Source organism: Sciurus vulgaris, assembly GCF_902686455.1.
Source record: "Sciurus vulgaris genome assembly, chromosome: X".
NCBI classification, from domain to species: domain Eukaryota; kingdom Metazoa; phylum Chordata; class Mammalia; order Rodentia; family Sciuridae; genus Sciurus; species Sciurus vulgaris.
The window spans coordinates 126,700,362-126,724,626 of NC_136471.1; the positions used below are offsets into that span (position 1 = coordinate 126,700,362).

Below are 24,265 nucleotides of genomic sequence, written 5' to 3' on the forward strand. Positions count from 1 at the left end.
ATATATCCAGGAGTGGTATAGCTGGATTCTATGATAATTCTACTTCTACTTTTTTGAAGGAACTTCCATACTGTTTTCTTTAGTGGTTGTACTAATTTACATTCCCACCAAAGGTGAATAGGGTTCCTTTCTTTCCGCATCCTCTCCGGCATTTATTATTTATTTATTTAGTTAGTTAGTTAGTTAGTTAGTTAGTTAGGTGATGGCCATTCTGACTAGAGTGAAATGGAATATCAATGTAGTTTTGATTTGCATTTCCCTGATGGTTAAAAATGTTGAGCATCTTTTTTTATTTGTTTATTGACCATTTGTATTTCTTCTTTTGAGAAGTGTCCATTTGGATCATTTGCACTTTTTAAATGAGATTACTTATCCTTTTGTTAAAATTTGTGAGTTCTTTATATGTTCTAGATGTTACTCCTCTGTCAGCTGCATAGCTGGGCAATATTTTCTCCCATATATAGGCTTTCTTTTCACTCTGTTGGTTGCTTTCTTTACTATAGAAAGCTTTTTAATTTCATGTAATCCTATTTGTCCACTCTTGGCGTTTGTTTCCTGAGCTACTGGAGTCTGATTTAGGAAATTGTTGCCTGTGCCAATATCTTGAAGTGCTTGCCCTGTGTTTTTGTCTAGTAGTTTCAGATTTCAGGTCTTACCATAAGGTCTTTGATTCATTTTGAGTTAATTTTTGTACAGAGTGAGCATTAGGGTCAAGTTTCAGTCTCGTACATGTGGATATCCAGGTTTCTGGGCACCACTTGTAGAGGAAGCTGCCTTTTCTCCAATATATGTTTATGGCATCCTTGTCAAGAATCAGTTGATTGTAGATGCATGGATTTATTTCTGGGTCCTCTGTCCTGTTCCATTGCTCTATGTGTCTGTTTTTATGCCAGTATCATGCTGTTTTTGTTACTATGGCTCTGTAGTTTGAAATTGAATATTGCAATGTCTCCAGTACTTGGGATAGTCTGGATCTTTCATGCTTCCATATGAATTTTGGGATTTTTTTTTTTTTTTTTTTAGTTCCATGAAGAATGTCTGTGGTATTTTGATGAGGATTGCATTGAATCTGTAGATAGCTTTGGGTAGTATGGCCATTTAAAAAATATTAATTCTCCTAATCCATGAACATGGGAGGTCTTTACACCTTCAAGTGTCTTCTTCAGTTTCTTTATTCAATGTTTTATAATTTTCATTGAGGAGGTCTTTCACCTCTTTAGTTGGGTTTATTCCTAGGTATTTGTTTGAAGTTATTATGAATGGGATTGTTTTCCTGATTTCTTTCTCAGCAAGTTAATTATTGGTGTATAGAAAAGCTACTGCTTTTTGTATTTCGTAAATCACTTTTTATTACCATCTTGGGATACTTGTTTAAATTCTCTGTATTTCCTTAAACCGACAAAACCCTATTATAATTTTAATGATGTGTTTTCTTTATTCAGTTAAATCTTACATTTCTGTGTAGAATTAATAATCATACTTCTGTTTGCTTTATAAAATTTCTTTAGATGATCATGTAATAATTTATTACTTGTGCATTGCTGAACCTTTTCTTGTTAATAGTTTTGCATCTATGAGTAGCAATGCAATGAGCATCTTCACAAATATACTCCTGGGAGTAATCCACAGCAGAATAAAAACTTGAACTTGCAAAGGCCTCCAAACCCTTGCAGCTGTGCTAGCCCCATTTTGCAGTTGAACTGCTAGCAGTAGATGCCCATCTTTATGTCTGTCCTTTGCCTTTCCAAAGCATTTTCCCATCCACTGTCTCTTCTAATGTTATCTATGGGATCGTTGGGACAGGTATTGTGATAGTTGCATGCTGTGGGTGAGGAAAGTATCTTGCAGTAAAAATGTCAAATGCTGTAGCTTTTGGAACCAGTTTATTTTTGTGTTAACTAGAACAGTGAAATAGTTAAAAAGCTTTATCAGATAATTTGTTGATTATATAGATGGCACTTTTGGTTTTATTCCATTCTTTAACTCATAGGTAGTAATATACTGTACTTTTTGATCCAACAAGTTTGAGGTGAAAATTAAAATTTGATATTTCTTTTACAGAATTAACAGCTAAGTCATGACTTCTTAAATGGTAAAGAAAGGCTTAAAATTTGGGAAGAGTTTTTGGGCATAGCAATAATTGCACAAATAGGACAAATTGAATTCAAAATGAAAGTGGTATGATTAGAAGTACAAAGCTAAAGTTAACTAGTTAACTAGTATAATTGGAACTTTTGACTATTAAACATGGCTTTTCTAAATGCATGGTCCAGTAATTTTATTTACTCTTTTGAATAACTTATTAATGTTGCTACACCTCTGAAAATGGATTTTAAATTAAGTAATTGTCCAACAGCTCTAGTTTAAAAATGAAACCAGATATCAAAATAAATGTGATACTTTTATAAGAAAAATATTAAATATGATCCAGCAATCCCACTATTGGGATCTGTTAAAAAGAAATGAAATCAGAGAAATCTTCATTCCCTGGGTTACTGCAACACTATTCACATTAACCCAGAAATGAAAGCAACTTAAGTATCTATCAACTGATGGATGGATAAAGAAAATGTGGTACATGTACACAGTGGAGTACTACTCAGCCATAAAAAATGAATTCCTGTCATTTGCGAAAAATGGATGGAATTGAAAATCATTATGTTAAGTGAAATAATACAGGCACAGAAAGACAAGTACTGCATGATCTCACATATATGTGGAAGGCAAAAAAAAAATTAATGTCATAGAAGTAGAGAATAGAATGGTGGTTTCCAGATCCCAAAAAGAGTATTGGGAACTAAGTTAGTGTTAGGTAGGATTAAGAAGTTCTGGTATGCTATTGCACAATAGAGTGACTATAGATAAGATAATGTACTGTATATTTTTAAAAGCTAGAAGAAAAAACTTTCAATATTTTCAGTTGGTAGAGTGCTTGCCTAGCATGAAAAAGGCCCTGGGTTCAATCCCCAGCACCACCAAAAAAAAAAAAAAAAAAGAAAAAGGAAAAGAAAAGAAAAGAGATAGATACATTTAAACTTATTTGAACATTATACAATGTGTACTTGTATTTTTTTTTTTATTTCTATAGACTACATTTTGATTATTGTATACAAATGGAGTATACCATTTCGTTCCTATGGTTGTACACGATGTAGATTCATACCATTTGTGTAATCATACATGTACATAGGGTAATGATGTCTGTCTCATTCCACCATTTTTCATACACCCCTTCCCTCTCATTTCCTTCTATGTAATCTAAAGTTCCTTCATTCTTCTCTCACCCCCCCCACCCCCACCCCTATTATATATCATCATCCACTTCTCAGGGAAAACATTTGGCCTTTGGTTTTTTTGGGCTTGGCTTTTTCACTTAGCATGATATTCTCCAATTCCATCCATTTATCTGTAAATGCCATAATATTATTATTATTTATGACTGAATAATATTCTATTGTGTATATATACCACCGTTTCTTTATCCATTCATCAATTGAAGGGCATCTAGGTTGGTTCCACAATCTAGCTATTGTGAACTGAGCTGCTATAAACATTGAAGTGGCTGTGTTACTGTACTTTGCTAATTTTAAGTCTTTTGGGTATAAACTGAGGAGTAGGATAACTGGGTCAAAAGGTGGGTCCATTCCAAGTTTTCTGAGGAATCTCCACACTGCTTTCCAGAGTGGCTGCACCAATTTGCAACTCCACCAGCAATGTATGAGTGTGCCTTTTCCCCCACATCCATACCAACATCTATTATTGCTTGTGTTTTTTTTTTATTGTAAACAAATGGGATACATGTTGTTTCTCTGTTTCTACATGGCATAAAGGCATACCATTTGTGTAATCATAAATTTACATGGAGTAATGTTGTTTGATTCATTCTGTTATTTTTCCCTTCCCCCCACCCCTCCCACCCCTCTTTACCCTCTATACAGTACTTCCTTCCTCCATACTTGCCCCCCTCCCTAACCCTAACTCTAACCCTAACACTAACCCTTCCCTCCCCCCCATTATGTGTCATCCTCCACTTATTAGCGATATCATTCGTCCTTTGGCTTTTTGAGATTGGCTTATCTCACTTAATATGATATTCTCCAATTTCATCCATTTGCCTGCAAATGCCATAATTTTATCATTCTTTATGGCTGAGTAATATTCCATTGTATATATATACCACAGTTTCTTTATCCACTCATCAATTGAAGGGCATCTAGGTTGGTTCCACAGTCTGGCTATTGTGAATTGAGCAGCTATGAACATTGATGTGGCTGTATCTCTGTAGTATGCTGATTTTAAGTCCTTTGGGTATAGGCCAAGGAGTGGGATAGCTGGGTCAAATGGAGGGTCCATTCCAAGTTTTCTAAGGAATCTCCACACTGCTTTCCATAGTGGCTGCACTAATTTGCAGCCCCACCAGCAATGTATGAGTGTACCTTTCTCCCCACATCTTCGCCAACACCTGTTGTTGCTCGTATTCTTGATAATCGCCATTCTAATTGGGGTGAGATGGAATCTTAGGGTGGTTTTGATTTGCATTTCTCTTATTACTAGAGATGTTGAACATTTTTCCAGATGTTTGTTGATTGCTTGTAGATCTTCTTCTGTGAAGTGTCTATTCATTTCCTTAGCCCATTTGTCGACTGGATTATTTGAATTCTTGGAGTAAAGTTTTTTGAGTTCTTTATAGATTCTGGAGATTAGTGCTCTATCTGAAGTATGATTGGCAAAGATATTCTCCCACTCTGTAGGCTCTTTCTTCGCATTGCTGATAGTTTCCTTTGCTGAGAGAAAGCTTTTTAGTTTGAATCTATCCCAGTGGTTGATTCTAGCTTTTATTTCTTGTGCTATGGGAGTCCTGTTAAGGAAGTCTGATCCTAGACCAACAAGGTGAAGATTAGGACCTACTTTTTCTTCTATAATCTGCAGGGTCTCTGCTTGTGTTTTTGATAAAAGCCATTTTAATTGGAGTAAGATGAAAGCTTAGAGTTGTTTTAATTTGCATTTCTCTAATTACTAGAGATGTAATTATATATATTCATACATTTATTAATCACCTGTATGTCTTTTTCTGTAAAGCATCTGTCCAGTTCCTTGGCCCATTTATTGATTGAGTTTTTTTGTATTTTTGGTATAAAGTTTTGTAAGTTCTTTATAAATTTTGGAGATTAGTGCTCTGTCTGAAGTGTGTGTGGAAAAGATTTTCTCCCACTCTGTAGGCTCTCTCTTCACATTCTTGATTGTATCCTTTGCTGAGAAAAAGCTTTTTAGATTGAGTTCATCCCATTTATTTGATTCTTGCTTTGATTTCTTGTGCTTTGGGAGTCTTGTTGAGGAAGTCTGGTCCTAAGCCAACATGATGAAGATTTGGGCCTACTTTGTCTTCTATTAGGTGCAGGGTCTCTGCATTAATTTTTTTTTTTTTTGATTTTTTTTTTTTTTATTGTAAACAAATGGGATACATGTTGTTTCTCTGTTTGTACATGGCGTAAAGGCATACCATTTGTGTAATCATAAATTTACATAGAGCAATGTTGTTTGATTCATTCTGTTATTTTTTTCCCTTCCCCCCACCCCTCCCACCCCTCTTTACCCTCTATACAGTAGTTCCTTCCTCCATACTTGCCCCCCTCCCTAACCCTAGCTCTAACCCTTCCCTCCCCCCCATTATGTGTCAACCTCCACTTATTAGCGATATCATTCGTCCTTTGGCTTTTTGAGATTGGCTTATCTCACTTAGCATGATATTCTCCAATTTCATCCATTTGCCTGCAAATGTCATAATTTTATCATTCTTTATGGCTGAGTAATATTCCATAGTATATATATACCACAGTTTCTTTATCCACTCATCAATTGAAGGGCATCTAGGTTGGTTCCACAGTCTGGCTATTGTGAATTGAGCAGCTATGAACATTGATGTGGCTGTATTTCTGTAGTATGCAGATTTTAAGTCCTTTGGGTATAGACCAAGGAGTGGGATAGCTGGGTCAAATGGTGGTTCCATTCCAAGTTTTCTAAGGAATCTCCACACTGCTTTCCATAGTGGCTGCACTAATTTGCAGCCCCACCAGCAGTGTATGAGTGTACCTTTCTCCCCACATCCTCGCCAACACCTGTTGTTGCTCGTATTCTTGATAATCGCCATTCTAATTGGGGTGAGATGGAACCTTAGGGTGGTTTTGATTTGCATTTCTCTTATTACTAGAGATGTTGAACATTTTTCCATATGTTTGTTGATTGCTTGTAGATCTTCTTCTGTGAAGTGTCTATTCATTTCCTTAGCCCATTTGTTGACTGGACTGTTTGAATTCTTGGAGTAGAGTTTTTTGAGTTCTTTATAGATTCTGGAGATTAGTGCTCTATCTGAAGTATGATTGGCAAAGATATTCTCCCACTCTGTAGGCTCTTTCTTCGCATTGCTGATAGTTTCCTTTGCTGAGAGAAAGCTTTTTAGTTTGAATCTATCCCAGTGGTTGATTCTAGCTTTTATTTCTTGTGCTATGGGAGTCCTGTTAAGGAAGTCTGGTCCTAGACCAACAAGATGAAGATTTGGACCTACTTTTTCTTCTATAATCTGCAGGGTCTCTGGTCTGATTCCGAGGTCCTTAATCCATTTTGAGTTTAGTTTCGTGCAAGGTGAGAGATATGGGTTTAGTTTCATTCTGTTGCATATGGATTTCCAATTCTCCCAGCACCATTTGTTGAAGAGGCTATCTTTTCTCCATTGCATATTTTTGGCCCCTTTGTCTAGTATGAGAAAATTGTATTTATTTGGGTTTGTGTCCGTGTCCTCTATTCTGTACCATTGATCTACCTTTCTATTTTGGTACCAATACCATGCCGTTTTTGTTACTATTGCTTTGTAGTAGAGTTGAAGATCTGGTATTGCAATGCCCCCTGTTTCACTCTTCCTGCTAAGGATTGCTTTAGCTATTCTGGGTTTCTTATTCTTCCAGATGAATTTCATAATTGCCTGCTCTATTTCTGTAAGGTACGTCATTGGGATTTTAATTGGAATTGCATTGAATTTGTATAGCACTTTAGGTAGTATGGCCATTTTGACAATATTAATTCTTCCTATCCAAGAACATGGAAGATCTTTCCATCTTCTAAGGTGTTCTTTAATTTCTTTCTTTAGTGTTGTATAGTTCTCATTGTAGAGGTCTTTCACCTCTTTTGTGAGATTGATTCCCAAGTATTTTATTTTTTTCGAGGCTATTGGGAATGGGGTAGTTTTCCTAATTTCTCTTTCTGAAGATTCATCACTTATGTATAAAAATGCGTTGGATTTATGGGCATTGATCTTGTAACCTGCTATTTTACTGAAATCACTTATGAGTTCTAAGAGTTTTCTGGTGGATTTTCCAGGTTCCTCTAAATATATAATCATGTCATCAGCGAACAGGGATAGTTTGAGTTCTTCTTTTCCAATTCGTATCCCTTTAATTTCTTTGGTTTGTCTAATTGCTCTGGCCAGAGTCTCAAGAACGATGTTGAATAGAAGTGGTGAAAGAGGGCATCCCTGCCTTGTTCCAGTTTTTAGGGGGAATGCTTTCAGTTTTTCACCATTTAGAATGATATTAGCCATGGGCTTAGCATAAATGGAGCCATGGGCTTAGCATAAATGGTGCATTAATTCTTAAGTCCTTGTATTGAAACATCATGATACCCTAGAAATATGTAGTTTTTATGTATCAGTTAAATTCAAATTTTAAAAGAATGTTACTCATCAATACCAATTTCCTGAGGTTAAACCTTTGAAGGTCAATAAATAAAAACCCAGAGTTTCATATTCTGTTTTTTTTTTTTTTAAAGTGCTGGGAATTTGAACCCAGGGCCTTGTGCTTGCAAGGCAAGCACTCTATACCAACTGAGCTATATCCACAGCCCATATTCTGTTTCTTATTCCCAGGTTTGATATAGGAAAGAAATTAAACTCGACTTTTGTTCAAGATTGAAGGAAATTATCTGTGTTATTAATGATGATTCATGAGCTGATTGTCAGTTACCCGCTTAACCTGCCTGATGTGGGCCTTATCTCCTAAGCAGACTTGGTCATCTCCTGGGACATTAATCTCAAGGAGAGTTTGCTTTGAGGCAGATGCCTATGGCTGTCTCTCTCCAGTTCCAAAACATTATGATGGTTGTTTCCACTTTTTTCCCTATTAAAAATACACTCAGCCAGGCACAGCGGCACCTGCCTATAATCCCAGCGCTCAGGAGGCTGAGGCAGGAGGATCGCGAGTTCAAAGCCAGCCTCAGCAATGCCAAGGCACTAAGCAACTCAGTGCAACCCTGTCTCTAAATAAAATACAAAATAGGGCTGGGGATGTGGCTCAGTGGTTGAATGCCTCTGAGTTCAATCCCTGGTACCCCCTGCCAAAAAAATACACTCAATGTAAATTCTTTGATCTTATTTCCAATAATTCCCTAGGTTAGTTCTCTAGAGACAGAATTACCTAAACAAGAGTAGAAGCATTCTGAAAGCTGTTCATACATGTCACCATACTGCCTTTTAGAAAGGTTATGTCAATATATATATATCTAACAGAAAGAATGCTATTCTTTTAATGCTGAAATTAAATACTGTTCTTATTTTTTCTCCCCTTAGAACTGGGATGCAATGAGGATCTTCAAAGAGGCTGAGAAGTTCTTTGTATCTGTTGGCCTTCCTAATATGACTCAAGGATTCTGGGAAAACTCCATGTTAACTGAGCCAGCTGATGGCCGGAAAGTGGTCTGCCACCCTACAGCTTGGGACCTAGGGAAGGGTGACTTCAGGTAGTTGGGCTGATACTTATAGCACAGATCCTAAATGGAAAATGATGAAGGCAGAGATTTCTTCTTTGCTTTTCCGAGCACAGAAGAGATTATTCAATAACTCTTTGAACTAAGACTGTGAGTTCTTGAGAGCACATCTGGATCTTGAAGATTGCCAGCAGGTCCTAACTTGAACTTTAGATGCTCTGCCTCATTTGAAATGAGTTGCATGGTCAGGAGGACAGTGGTGCCCCCATGAGAGAAGTTTTGTGCTGAGATTTATAGAAAATGGAGATGTGAGTCAGATATCGATCTGTCCCTCTGTGTTTCCTTTTGAAACAGGATGAGTGAATAATGAGCTAGGATGAAAGGGAGAAAGTGCTACGTGTCATAAGAGAGACACAGGAAATGCTTTATGGGGAACTGGGAGAGATCTTGCCACACCTGGAAGAAGACAGAGGATCAAACAGGGCTTTGTGGGTGGCGTCAGAATTGGGTCTGAAAAGCAAGAAGGCTTTGGACAATTGGGAGGAGAACAGCAGGATCAGATGCAGAGGGGCAGGACCTGGCCTATGTTCTGAAGTCAGCAAGTTAGGCAAGAATAACAAATATAGGAAGGGGAGTCTGTGTGGTGTGGCAGGATGAGCACAGGCTTTGGAATCCTAGGTGTGTCACTTAATGATTAGGTAACCTTGGAAAAGGTATTTAACCTTGGGTTTCAATTTCCTTATCTGTAAAGCTGAGTAGTAATTTCAAGTTTGCAGGTTGTGAGTGTCTTGGGCTGGGTTTACCCGCTTGCAATGAAGATTCTTGTACAGATGCTTTCTGGCACAAGGGAAACAGGCTAAAACGGGAAGGAAGGAAGGAAGGAAGGAAGGAAAAATAAGATCTGTGGTGGAGACTTAGCCTCAGCCTGGTTCCTTGAACCTCTCTGGAGCCTGATTTGAATCAAGAGTTGGTCATGTCTGAAAACAAGGAGACTGGCCCCTTGGACCCTCTATTAGTTAGTCATTGGCTGTAGTGTACCCCAAGTGTGGGAAGACATAACCTCCTGGTTGAGGCACCTCTCATTTAGCCAAAGCAGTGAAGAAGAAAGCCATCTTGGGCCCTTATTAGCACTGACTCAGGCAGCTGGGGATTAAAGCAGACCTGGAAGGGCCCACCAGCACTTACCAGAGTAGGGACTGGCAGTCCTTTCCTGCAGAGGGACAGACAGTAAGGAGTGTGGACTTTGAAAGTCTCTATTATAACTACTCAACTCTGCATTTGTGGTATGAAAGCAGCTCTAAGCTATCCATAAACAAATGGTTACAACTGAGGTTCAATGAAACTTTATTTATAAAAATAGGCAGCAGGCTATAGAATACCAGCCCCAATTCTAGAGGGAGGCTTAAAAGTGAGAAAATACATGTAAGTTTCCTAGCACAGAATCTTACACACTATAGACAATAAATATATAATAGCTATTATAATTATTTCAAAAGGGAAACAGAAAAACCAAGTTAAAATAGCAAATTGGAATGATATTGAGTGTGTAAAGGAAGCCAAATTGATTCCTGAGCATTGAAGAGTCTTTACAGGGTATTTATGGGGGCAGTGTGATATGATCAGAGTGGTAGGAAAATTAATTTGGGGATCTACTGAAATATGACCCCTATGCCCACCTGAATAAAAATGTTCTTGCCAAGTTGAAAAGAACCACAACCCAATTACCAAACGCAGTCCTTATTTCATGGGGTCACAGCACCATTATTTACCAGTTGTCTTTTATTTTTTGTTGTTTTCGTTTTGTTTGTTCCTGTTACTAACCTAGTCCAGTGAATCTCAAAGTATGGTCCCTGGACTAGCAGCATCTGCTTCACTTGGGGATGTGCTGGGAAAGCAAACTCCCAGGCCCTACCCTGGGCTTCCTGAAGCAGAAACTCCAGTGTGGGGCTTAGTACTTTGAGGTTTTGTTTTGTTTTGTTTGCGGTACTGGGGATCAAACTCAGGGCCTTGTGCTTGTGAGGCAAGCACTCTACCAGCTGAGCTATCTCCCCAGCCCAGTACTTTGAGTTTTAACAAACCCTCCAGGGATTCTGAACCACACTCTAGTTGAGAATCACTGCCTTACAGGTACGGGCTGATACAGTCATCTCAAGAGTAGGAGGAATGAACAGTCATGGAGAAGGTCATTCTGGCAAACTTTAAAAATCTGAGTAAGATATTAATTAGTGAGTCCAATGCCATTTTGGAGGGAGAGTACCTGGGATTGAACCCAGGGAAACTCAACCACTGAACCAAATCCCCAACCCTATTCTGGATTTTATTTAGAGACAGGGTCTCACTAATTTGCCTAGGTCCTTGCTAAGTTGCTGAGCCTGGCTTTGAACTTGTGATCCTCCTGCCTCAGCCTCCTGAGCTGCTGGGATCACAGGTGTGCACCACCTCTTCCAGACTCCTTTGACCTCTCTTATTGCACTTTCTCCATCTTCCCTGAATCCTTCCCCAGTCCTTAGGTACTGGGATCTCCTAAGGCTTTGACTCTTCTTTCCATTCTATTCCTGATCTATTAGGCTTCATATCCATTCCATGAGTTACATACTAATGATCCCCTAGTCTCAATTCCCAACCCTTTCTACTACTTCTCTATCTATACTGGCTATATTGAAAGGCTTGGGGCTGGGGAGATAACTCAGTTGGTAGATTGGTAGAGTGCTCGCCTCGCAAGCACAAGGCTCTGGGTTCAATCCCCAGCACCGCCAAAAAAAAAAAAGAAAAGAAAAGAAAAAGAAAGGCTTGTAGTATCCTGAATGTCATATTTTTTTTTCTGAAGCCCTTATCACTGAGCACTTCCAGGAATATCAGCCTCCCTGCCATCTACTTGGCAAGCTCCTGCACATTGATTGAGGTCAAGATTGCTCATTGCATTCTTAGTTATGCCCTCCTTGGTGCTTCTAGTAGACTGGGCTTGTATTCATCCACTGTTATGCCCAAGATCATGTCTACTGATTACTTATAGAGTATTTTCCTCAGAGTTTTTATAGTGGAGGGCTCTGGTTACCTCTGTTCCTAGTGGTGTGTGAGTGGGAGAACAGGATTTAGCTCTATCACTTCATATTGAGCAACTAGTGTGTAAGGACATAAAAGATAGGTGCACAAAATTCAATAGTGAGTAAATCTTGTAGAGAATTCATGGTACCAAAACATACAACTCTACTATAATGATTAAACGAAATTCAGTGACATTCATTTTAATCTTGCCCATTTTTATACAGAATCAAGATGTGCACAAAAGTGACAATGGACAACTTCCTGACAGCTCATCATGAGATGGGACACATCCAGTATGACATGGCATATGCTATACAACCTTACCTGCTAAGAAACGGAGCTAATGAAGGGTTCCATGAAGCTGTTGGGGAGATCATGTCACTTTCTGCAGCTACTCCTAAGCATCTGAAATCCATTGGTCTTTTGCCACCTGATTTTCGGGAAGACAATGGTAAGTTTTTTCATGGTTTGTTTTGGGGTTCATTAGTCTAATGTGGGCAAAGGTATTTCCTAGCATGTCTAGGAAATATTTGCTTTTGCCACATAAAGTGTATTTCTGGGTAACTGGGAATTGCTCCTGGTTAAAAACATTTTTTGAAGTATTTATTAGAACATGCCAACATGTGGTTTTATGTTTTTGAACAAGGAATAAGAGAGGTAACTGACTGAATGGTCTTGGAACCCTAAAAATATCTAATAGAAACTCAGTGAGTTTTTTTTAAAGATGCTGAAACAGTCCCACAGAATTAAGAAATGACTTATCCAAAGCCATCAGCTAATTAGTATCAGGCTTCTGAAAAGATGCCGTGATTCTAGGTAGAAACTTCTCACAATGTTAACACTGGCATAGATTCTAAAATCCATTTTATAGAGGAGGAAACTGAAGAAAAGAAAGGGAAAATAACTCAAGGCCAAAAAGAAATGCAGGGCTAGGGATGTAGCTCAGTTGGTAGAGTGCTTGCCTTGCAAGCACAAGGCCCTGGGTTCAATCCCCAGCACCGCAAAAAAAAAAAAAAAAAAAAAAAATGCAGTGGCAGATCCAGGACCAAAGCCCTAATATGAAGCCTTTCCCATAACAGTATGCAAAGTATAGCTTGGAATTTGGGATAGGCGATTGAATCAAAATTCAAAGGTCCTGAAACATTTTGTTCATCCTGTGGAAGCATACTTTTTCCCTGTAACATCTGCTCAGACCCCTGTTTTCTGTAACATCTTTGCCTGAGGCAGTGCACTTGACCTGGGGCTGCCAGTTTCTCTTTGAATGTCTTGGACGTGATGAAACGCAACACACATTCAGGAGATCCACATGCTTCAGTGGCGATGCCATGGCTTTTGATTCTTCCTTGTAAAAGAAGGACAATAAGAGCCTATGCCTTCTCCTCTTCCGTGTCTTCCGTGTATTTTAACTGTTTGTGATCTAACAATTAGCTCTGCTGGTAGAATATTTGGTCAATGAGGTCAAGGTCATGAGCTCCATGCTTGTGTGGGCAATTCACTTTGCTCTGATCTCTGGCTCCAGGCCCTTGGTGATCTCATGAGGACCTGGGAGTAGGCCAGTATAAAGTTGTCATCTTGAAATAGTTCCTGTAATCACAGACCCAGTGGAGTATTATGTAGACCACTAGTGTCATCATCCGACAAAGAGAGCGACAAAGGAAAGAAAATTCATGGCAACAATGCTTGATTCCTAATTTAAAAATATCTTTCACTCAAGTCAATGAACAGACAAATACTTGTTTTATCATTTAATATTCCTTGAAGATAGGCAAAGATGATGGAATCACTATGTTTCTTAAGATAATATCAGACATGGTTAAACTACTGATTTGAAAAGCTCTTACTCTTTTTCTTGGCTCTGACCTTGATTTGTGAATGATCCTAAGTAAATTTGTTCATCCCTTCCCTCCTTGTAAAAGCACTTTAAATTCTTGGTAAGGAAGGTATCAGAGCATTCAAATTACTTTGCGTTTTTGGATATCCAGTGGATGGTGTCCTTGAGGAGGGCTCTATTTAATTATTTCTGTATATTTTTATTAAATTTATTTTAATATAAAAATTATATGCATTAATGGGGTAACATGATGTTCCAATACATGTAAACAATGTGTGATGGTGTGACGTTTAAATTAGAGTAAAAATGTCTATGTTCATTTCTTTATGATGGAAACTTTCAAAATCCTTTCTTCTAGCCCTTTTTGCTTTTTTCCAGTGCTGGAACCTCATGCAGGTCAGGCAAGTGCTCTACCATTGAGCTAACCCCAACCCTCTTGTAGCTTTTGAAATGTACAGTACATTATTGTGATCTGTAGTTACCCTATTGTGCAACATTATGATCTTTCCTCTGCTCCTGGTTTACTAGCTTTTCACCACATCTGTTTAATGTTTGCTTATTTACCGAGGACTCAAGGAGGGCATTATGTGGCAGACACTAGATGAGGCATGCCGCATAGAATGAGACATTAACAGTCACTGCTTTCATGGAGCTTTCTAGAATAAACAGTGTGCCTGAGAAAGTAGATGAAATGGCCCTAATTAACTACGATAAGGAATATTTAAGAAAGGCAAATGAAACTAATAAAAAAAAATAAGGATTAAGGTTAACTTGCAGATTTTTATGTACCTGTTCTGTTCCAGGGCTTCACCCTACTCCAAATCCCTTAGCTGAGAAAACAAATATGTACATATATTATTATGTCCACTGTTAATATTCCTCATGTAATCATCCTTAAGTAAATATAATTTGAAGACTAATATCTTGAGATTAGGAAAGTTTTCCTTTTAAACACAAAACAGCCACTGTCATCTTCATCTCACTATTGGCCCTTTTCCATTTACTTTCAGAAACAGAAATAAACTTCCTGCTCAAGCAAGCACTGACGATTGTTGGAACGCTGCCATTTACTTACATGTTAGAGAAGTGGAGGTGGATGGTCTTTAAGGGTGAAATTCCCAAAGAGCAGTGGATGAAAAAGTGGTGGGAGATGAAGTAAGTTAATGAAGATGCCATCAGTGAACTGTCACCTCACCTCATGAGGTGGTTGTTTATTTGAAAGCATTTGACTGGCCTGTACACAAACACACACACACACACACACACACACACACACACACACACACACACACAAACTGGTGTCTCTGTATTTCTTTGTCTTTGGGGCTTCCTAAGGCCATCAGAACCCACAAATGGCAAGAGGGGCTGAGGAACTAATGTCATCCCCATCAGCCCTCAACCGGTGACTGATGGGAGTTGATGGATAAATACCCCAGCTCCCCTGCCCTCAGGTGGGGCTAGCCTCTGTGCTGAGGACGCCCTAATGGATCCTAGGATTCTTCAGTGGGAATAAGTTCCAATTACTTACAGTAGTAACTTGCTCAGTAAAATCTTTTTTGGGTTGCTTTCATTTCCCTGTCTCATCTCCTCGCTCCTTTGCTGATGTTTCCAGGGATCATCTCCCACGACCTTATCTCAAGGGTCTGTTTCTGAGAGAATCTAATGTAAAAGAACTAGGGTAAGGATTCTGAGACAAAGTTTCATAGTCAAAATCACTAGGATTTGAATAGGTAAATCTTGAAAGCTGGTGATTGGAGTTAAATATGGGAAAAAGAGCAAAACTGGATTCAGGTTAGAGGAACACCATCACACTACACACACACACACACACACACACACACACACATTAACTGCTCCTTTTAATAAATTCAGTCTCCATTTGGGTGCCATCTCCTCAGATAAAATAATTTCCTTGGCTCTGCCCCCTATCTCGTGTCAGATGACACTACTTCATGCTCTTATATTCTTAATGTTGGGTCACTTATTAAACTGTGGCACTATTTAGGAAGCGATCAATCTATTCACTTTTATGTATTCTGTATCCATTCTTTTATTTTTATTTTATTTACTTATTTATTTATTTTTGGTACTGAGGATTGAACCCAGGGGCACTTAACCACTGAGCCATATCCCCAGCCCTTTTTTTATATTTTATGTATAGACAGAGTCTCCCTAATTTGCTGAGGCTGACCTTGAACCCAGTGCTCCTGCCTCAACCTCTGAGCTGATGGGCCACCACACCCAGCTTATCCTTTTAAATAAAAATGGTGACCTCACATTTTGGGCAAAGCACTGGAGATCTACTACTAATCACTTCAAATGTGGTCCTTGATCCCCTGCTCCATACTTTTGGTCTAAGGTACAACATGGAAGATAAAACCACTGCAGTGTGTGATCTTGTGAATGAAAGATACAGGGGTCCCTGAGTATTTAAGAGGAGATCCAAAGTCCTTGGGGGATCAGATGTTGAGTCGTGAAAAAGGTGTGGGAGTTAGCCAGGTGTGTGTGGAGAGAAAAGGAGAGAATTTCAAGCTAGAGGGAACCTGGCATATTACCTGTCACTGTATCCCAGGTGCCCTGCACTGTGTCAAGCACATGCAGCTACGAAACAATTATGAGAGAGAAAGAGGGTGAGAGAGACAGACACAGAGAAAGAAAGCTTTTTACCACTACATACTAGTCAGAGCCCTGTCAATTACTTCTTTGCTTTTCCTTTTTGAAGTGAAGATCTCATATGTAGCATTCAGTCCCCCACCCACAAGTTTAAATTAGTACCATTCTTCCTCCAAGATTTTCTGTGTTAACATAAATCTTCCTTGGGAGGAAGGAGGCCACACCTAGCATAACTGTGTTTCTAGTGTTTGAGTATTACTGAAGCTGTCCCTAGGACCCCACAGTCATAAAGGACAAACGTATCCCTTTTGAAACAATGCCAAATATATAGTTGAGCTACCCTTTTTTTCTGACTGGACTGATTTTTTTTTTTTGGATCAGTTTATTTATTATTTTTTCAATTTTATTTCTTTAGTACTGACGATTTAACCCAGAGCTGCTTTACCACTGAATCACATCCCCAGTCCTTTTTTTTTTTGTGAGACAAGTTCTCTCTAAGTTGCTTAGAGCCTCACTGAATTGCTGAGGCTGGCCTTGAACTTGTGATCCTTCTGCTTCAGCCTCCTGAGCTCCTGGGATTACAGGCATCCTCCACTGCGCCTGGTGATCCCTCAGTTTATCTTAAAGGTACATAGAATCTGACCTTTAAAGTAATTTAATTATTCGTTTAGTCATTCAACAAATAGAAATGAAGTTTTCCCTTAGTGTTAGGCACCATGGTTGGTACTAGAACTATAAAGATGACCAAGACACAGTTCCATTCTCCAGGTGTCCAAGTCTGCAGGACAAGAAGTTGTGTGTTGATAACTACAATATGGGGAGAGAAATGGCAGAGGAGACACAGCTAGAGAAGACTAAGGGAGGTTGACGGGTCAGTTGTGCTGGAAGGTGGGTGATATCAGGGCCAAGGTTAGAGAGGAAGGTACTTGAAGAAAAAACCTAAGATTTCAATTTTACAAAATGACATCTGCCAAGGGCACATGAAGTATGGTGCCTGAGAGGAACTTCCAGGGCTTTTGCTGTATGTTTTGGGGCATGCAATGCACTGTATGGATTTTCTTAAATTCGTGTTTTGAAGATGCAGCTATTTTCCAGTGGTATATTTTGGTTAAATTAAAGCAATGAGCGATAACCACCCAAGGACTTTACTTTTTCTGATATTTTACTCTGTTTTCATTTCCCCTGACAACCAATTCCAATATAAATGCTATTGTCAGCCGAAACTGCCCTAGTTGTGCCCAGCTCTACTTCTCACATCAATTAACCTACACCTAATGTATTTTTTCCTTTTCTTCCCAAAGGCGAGAGATTGTTGGGGTGGTGGAACCTGTGCCTCACGACGAAACATACTGTGACCCTGCGACTCTATTCCATGTTTCTAATGATTACTCATTTATCCGGTAAATGACGTTTCCTCTGTTGAACTTCTAGAATTTGTGGACAGCCATGCTAATGATAGATAAATAGGGCTCCATGAAGTGATAATTGCAATTTTTCTTTCTCCACCTCCCACCTTAAACTCAATATACATGATCAATTTCAATTCAGTTTCATCCAACGTGGTTTGTTGGCTTAAAGAAAGCTTGTAGATCTTTTCTCGATCATCAAGGAATCAATAATACTATTGGAAGAAACAAAAAGTATTTTTGTTTGTCTTCTTCTTACTGACAGAGTTCACCATGTATTGAAAGAACAATTTAAACCTGAAATCTAAAAATACATGTTCTTCACCTATTAGCTCCAGATCTTGAATTTGCCAGTAATAGAAATATTACTGGCATGCATGAGGACTGATTGGCATCATTTATATGAAAGGACTGTAAGTCTGTAAAACAATACTAATGTGAGCAAACAGTTAAAGAATAATAATACACCTTGTTTTTTTAATGTTTTTATTAGTACATTATAGTTACACATAATAGTGGGGTTCATTCTGACATAATCATACTGTCTTTTTTTATCAGCTAATACATAAAAATGCAGGTGGATTATGATGAATCTATACAATTCATGTTTGGGTTTTCCTGGAGAAAGAGGTTTGTTAGTATCTCTTTAGTTTCTTGGGCTCCAGAATTTAAATAGATGCCCCGTCTATGACTCTACCATAGTAACTAAACATGGCAGGGCCTTTTTGTTTGTTTGTCTCTTGCACAGATATTACACAAGGACCATTTACCAATTCCAGTTTCAAGAAGCTCTTTGTCAAGCAGCTAAGCATGAAGGCCCCCTGTACAAATGTGATATCTCAAATTCCCTCGAAGCTGGGCAGAAGCTGCTGTAAGAAAAGTCTCAAAATGTCGAACCTCTCCTAGTGTCCAGTACTGCTCATTTCTGTTCCTGTTTTGAATTTGATTTCTTTGTTCTAAAAAAGAACTTTTAGATCTCAAATTTTCCTCATTCACAAAGTAAATGTTTAATTTGTGGTCAGACAGGAACCTAGCCCACAAAATGGCTGGATGGGTCACCTCCTCTCTCCATTTCAGAACTACACATCTCTCTTGGTAGTAATTGGAACAAAAGAGAGAACTGAGGGATGAATCCATCCATTAATATGCCTCATTTTCTTATCTGCTGGGAGCAAATTTAGTCAAACCAAAGAAAAGAAATTGTAGATCATAGATGTAAAAATATGTTACATGTGGAATCCCTTAAGAGGCCCTGAACCCCTTCTTTTTTCATGTAGCAATATGCTGCGGCTTGGAAAATCAGAACCCTGGACCTTAGCATTGGAAAATGTGGTAGGAGCTAAGAATATGGACGTAAGACCACTGCTTAACTACTTTGAACCATTGTTTGTCTGGCTGAAAGACCAGAACAGGAATTCTTTTGTGGGGTGGAACACCGACTGGAGTCCTTGTGAGTACACTGAGCTGACACGTTTGCATTGTTCCCTGTCTGCCACCCCTAGTCTCCTTTGGCCCCAGTCTTATGAGGGTGGTGACACAGCTGAATGCATGTTCTCTCTGTGCAGAACCTGCTTCTGACTCTGCTTCAAACTCTTTCAAGTGTTTTATTAGTCTCATGTTTAAAACAAGAGTGTAACAATCTCCAAACCACTGCACTTGAACCTTCTCTTCAAAGACAGACACCTGTAACAATTTTAACACTATCACCTCTTCTTTCTGGCAGTTACTTTCATATATCTAATTTCCATTGTTATTTTCTAATCAGTCGGTTTTCGGCCTCCACTTCTGCCTCCTTTTCCACTTCCATTTCTCATTTTCCCAGGAAAGCTTATCATGATTTTTAGTATTAATGTTTTCATGATTTTGCCTACAGAGCCAAGTAATATACCATTTGGTATCCTTTCTCATGTGACTTGTTCCAGAATTTCTACTTATCTCGATGTTTTTCAGCACACCTAATTTGCTATCTACATTGTGTTTGTTTTTTCCGAGTTATTCCAACATATATTCTTCTTCTTCTTCTTTTTTTTTTTTTTTTTTGGAGGTGCTGGGGATTGAACCCAGGGCCTTATGCTTCCAAGGCAAGGCAAGCACTCTACCGACTGAGCTATCTCCCCAGCCCCATATATATTCTTTTCAACCTCAGTTCCTCCCCCTGGAAACTTTCCTCCTGGAGTCTTGGATCCTCCTGTCTCACTCAGACCCCAGTTTTCCTCATGAGTCATCTTTTTTGTTGTTCTCCTGGGGAGAACCCTCTGTTTCCTGAATCCCATGCCTTCTTTCTTGGATTATCTCTTGTTTTGTTGGCGCACAGGCTCCAAGTGACCTTCTGAGCAAAGGCTCATGACGGTAGGAGGATCAACTGTTCCCTCAAGTGGCTTTAACCACACCCTGATCCATTGCCCTTGTTTTCAGCCCACCCTCTGCTGTACCTGAACCCAAAGCTTCCCTGGGATTCTCTGACTCTTTTGGGTCTGGACTCCCTCTGTGTACCCAGCAGGCTATGGCTTCCTGTCCTCTGAGAAAGCAGTCACCCTTCTCCCATCGTTTCTCATTTTCCAAAAGTGTGTTTAGACCTTTTAAAAAATTCCTTCACTATCACCTTTGTGGGACCTTGGGAGGGAGAGAGAGTAAACACATGTGGTCAATCTGTAACCAGTAGTCTGCAATTTCTCTTTAATCAGATGCTGACCAAAGCATCAAAGTGAGGATAAGCCTAAAATCAGCTCTTGGAGCCGAAGCAGTGAGTATTCCGGATAGTGCACCCATTATTTTCCAGCACATTTTCTTCCCTTAAATAGGACATAATCAGCCCAATCCAGTATGGTCTAGAACAAGAAAGGCTATAAGCCCCAGCTTCTGGCCTTCAGCTTTTAATTTTCCCTACAACCAATTCCTTATTGGATAGGCCATGCCTACTTGTTACTTATTATCTTGAGGTTGTTGTGAAGCTCAATATGAAAACATCTATACCGTCCTTAAAGGTCAAATACCCACCCTTCCAATGAACTTCTCACCATTACTTGTATTTGAGAACGAGGACATGGTTATATTTCGAGAGGATGTCTCCTTTTAGAAGCACTATTTTTAAAAAAATTTTTTTAGTTGTAGATGGACACAATACCTTTATTTTATCTATTTCTATGTGCTGCTTGTTATGGGGTGCAACTTAAGAACAGATGGATCACCACTGAGAAGTCCAAATTTGAGAGTCTATTAAACTGACCAGCTGACTGTCTCACACAATGTCCCAAAAGAATGGCTACTGGGAGAACAACCCTGACCATAGGGTTGCAGGGGTTCTTATACCAAAAATCACATCAATCATAAGTGTCTATTGCTATGATTCAAAATTACAAACTAACATCATGAGATCATCAACAGAGGGGGAAGTGGGTCAAGACGACCCTTACCTAGGTACACACTAAAGAATGGTTACTAACATCCGCACAATCATTGTTGACATCACCGTTCACATGGTGCATTGTTTAGGAGAAACAGGAATCAAAAGAACGATTTTTTTTATCATATAAGAATTCCCATTTTGTATTCCTAAACATGTCACACTAAGTAACTGATGATAGGTGCAGAGGCAGGGTGTTCCCATGGGAAAAGCTCATTTCCTACATAACATGGAGTCTCAGAGCAAAATGGAGTCTGTTTAGTCATTGCCCATATAGCCTGGCCTGTAATATTTCCATGGAGTCAAATATGTCAACCCGTCATAGTGCTGAGGATTGAACCCAGTACCTCACATGTGCTAGGCAAGTGCTTTACCACTGAGCCACAACCCCAGCCCCTAGAAGCAGTATTTTTAAGGGTTTTTGTTTATTTGGTTTAGTCAGTCATCTGTAGCCTGTCGTTATTCAGAGTGGTCCATGGACCAACAGCATTCAAATCTAGAAGCTTGTTAAAAATGCAGACTCTCAGACCCCAGCCCCAGACCTGCTTAACCAGAATCTGCATTTTAGCAAGCTCCCAAGGTGATTTGTATGCACAGTAAAGTCTGGGGAGCTCTGATTTCAAACACTGCTTCTCAAGCTTGGCCACAATTGGAGCCACATGGGAAGTTTTCAAAATAATATATGGGCTCCATCCCCAGAGATTCTACTTTAATCGCCCCTGGTGTGGTATCAAGAATTGGGCATTAAGGAATCCCACTATTATGTATAATTATAATGCACCAATAAAAATTAAAAACATAAAAAAGAAACCTGCCAAGTCATGTAAAAAACACAAAACAACAACCCATACCAAACCAAAAGAGAGTTAGGCATTAAGAGTTTCGAAAGCTCTCAAGGGGGTTCTAAGTTCAGCAAAGTTCACTACTGACTTAGACTCATAATACGTGCTTTAGTTTAGTCAGCTGTTGCCTTCTGAACACCTGTCCCAAGTGAGCCAGCCTAAGGAAGTTCAGCAGCAGCTTTGACTGGGAAAGAGGAGAGGACAGGAAATCTCTGGCAGATGGGGATCAAAGGCCTGGGTGGCAACCTGAAGGCTTTGCAGGTTTAGAAGCCAACCTGGGGTTACTAGATAAAAAAGTCCAAGGTGCTACAGAAAATTGTCATCTCATCGTATAGATCCAAAGATGAAAAGTCCAAGACTCAAAAATGCTTTTAGTATAATTTTTATAGATAAGTTAGACATCAAAATATAAATAACACAGGAGTGAAAAATAAAAATTTAAGAAAGTAATAATAAAAATAGAAGTTCATTTCTTCCCAAACTCTGAGTTCATGTTCCTATTTCTTAATAATCATTGAGTGTGAGTTTTTTTTTTTTCAATCTTTGCCATACTTTATTAGCTCTCCCTTGGCCTAATAAGTTTTAATTACTCATGACAGATCAGAATTCTTTTCAATTACCAGGCGTGGTGGTGCACACCTGTAATCCCAGAGGTTCTGGAGGCTAAGCCAAGAGGATCGAGAGTTCAAAGCCAGCCTCAGCAACTTAACCAGGCCCTAAGCAACTCAGTGAGACCCTGTCTCTAAATGAAATATATAAAGGGCTGGGGATGTGGCTCAGTGGTTAAGTGCCCCTGAGTTTAATCCCCCGTACCAAAATAAAATAAATAAATTTTTACAAAAGGATTCAATTTTTCCCCCCCTCGATATTTATGCTCATATCCTCTGTGCAGTGAGGGATTGGCTAATAGTCTTCAGAGGGTTCCATGGTGTAATGTTCTGAGGCCAATTCACTAAGCAGCAGTCGGCTTTGATGAGACCAGACCTATAATTTTAGTGCATGTACACATCAGGGTCAGAATATTTGCCCTGTTCAAGTTATTTTCTGGTGATTATCAACGAGATCTATGGCCTTATTTTGAGAACTCAGACTTTAAAAAAAAATTTAAATATGGAAGTAGTAACCAGAATATTATTAGTAAAAATATTAATAATATTATTATTACTATTAAAGAAACTCCCTTCTCCTCAAACCTGGATGAAAACCAATTAAAGTCAATGTAATAATTTCAGGGTGAAATCATGTTTTGTCTGAAAGGGAAAGGAGAAACAAGTCTTGTGCTATTCAGTGATCTCTACTGCCATCTACTGGAAGAAAGAGTAAAATTTTTTCCTCTTTAAGCAGGTCTTCAGCTGCTATGTGTTTGCAAGCCATTTGTTCAGAATCAGAAAACAAGAACAGATTACCTTGCTGTTTACAATACGTTGTTTTTATCTTGAGCCCCAAGTTTCTTTCTTTTTCTTTTCTCTTTACACATATCGAGAACTTACTATAAAAATAGTGAGAACTGATGGGCATGGTGGTTCATGCCTGTAATCCCAGCAATTTGGGAGGCTGAATCAGGAGGATCTCAAGTTCAAAACCAGCCTCAACAACTTAGTGAAACCCTGTCTCAAGATAAAACATAGGGCTGGGGATATGGCTCAGTTGATAGAGTGCTTGCCTCATAAGCACAAAGGCCCTGGGTTCAAGTCCCAGCACCACAAAAATAAGCGCATAAAATATTTTAAAAGGGCTGGGGATGTGGCTCAATGGTTAAGCACCCCTGGGTTCAATTCCCAGTACCCCCCAAAAAATCAGTTTATTTATCTCCAAAATACAGACATTTTAAGTAAAACCCACAAGTTTGGGTTGACCCCCTCAATAAATCTATCCTCAGGATGCTCATTTCAGTTTAGATTCAACTAAATGAAAGAATCAGTGAGCCCAACGGTTCCTAAAGCATGATTGCCTGGCCAGCAGCATTATCACCACCTGGGAGCTGATTAGAGATGCAAATTTAGGGGTCTCATTCCAGATTTTCTGAATCAGAAACTTTGAGGATGCTTTAACCCTCCAGGTGATGCTGCTGCAGACTCATGTTGGAGGTCACTGGCTTAATGAATGGCAGAAATCCTTGGAATATTAAAAATAATGCTTGAGGGAGTATCAAGCTTTAAATGTGCCCTTGGATCCCTAATGAGCAGTGTCTATCTTCTCATTTTGCAGTATGAATGGAATGACAATGAGATGTACTTGTTCCGGTCATCTGTCGCTTATGCCATGAGAAAGTATTTTTCAGAAATCAAAAAACAGACGATTCCTTTTGGGTGAGTTGATTTGCTGCTGAGTTCTCAGGTTCTCCAACCAGCCATTCTCTTACTCTTTTGAGTCT

The 24,265-nt window shown here is 39.1% G+C and overlaps 1 protein-coding gene across 3 annotated transcripts in view; it reads left to right on the forward strand.

Moving 5' to 3' along the window:
• The window catches only part of ACE2 (angiotensin converting enzyme 2), a 67,089-nt gene that overhangs the window by 35,565 nt on the left and 7,259 nt on the right, over positions 1 to 24,265 (forward strand). For all 3 annotated transcript variants that reach the window (XM_079123145.1, XM_079123143.1, XM_079123144.1), the window contains exons 9-16: positions 8,615 to 8,784; positions 12,021 to 12,247; positions 14,638 to 14,782; positions 17,542 to 17,640; positions 18,395 to 18,517; positions 18,924 to 19,096; positions 20,331 to 20,389; positions 24,100 to 24,200. In XM_079123145.1, coding sequence (XP_078979271.1) covers positions 8,615 to 8,784; positions 12,021 to 12,247; positions 14,638 to 14,782; positions 17,542 to 17,640; positions 18,395 to 18,517; positions 18,924 to 19,096; positions 20,331 to 20,389; positions 24,100 to 24,200 — 1,097 coding nt within the window. The remainder of the gene's footprint in view (positions 1 to 8,614; positions 8,785 to 12,020; positions 12,248 to 14,637; positions 14,783 to 17,541; positions 17,641 to 18,394; positions 18,518 to 18,923; positions 19,097 to 20,330; positions 20,390 to 24,099; positions 24,201 to 24,265) is intronic.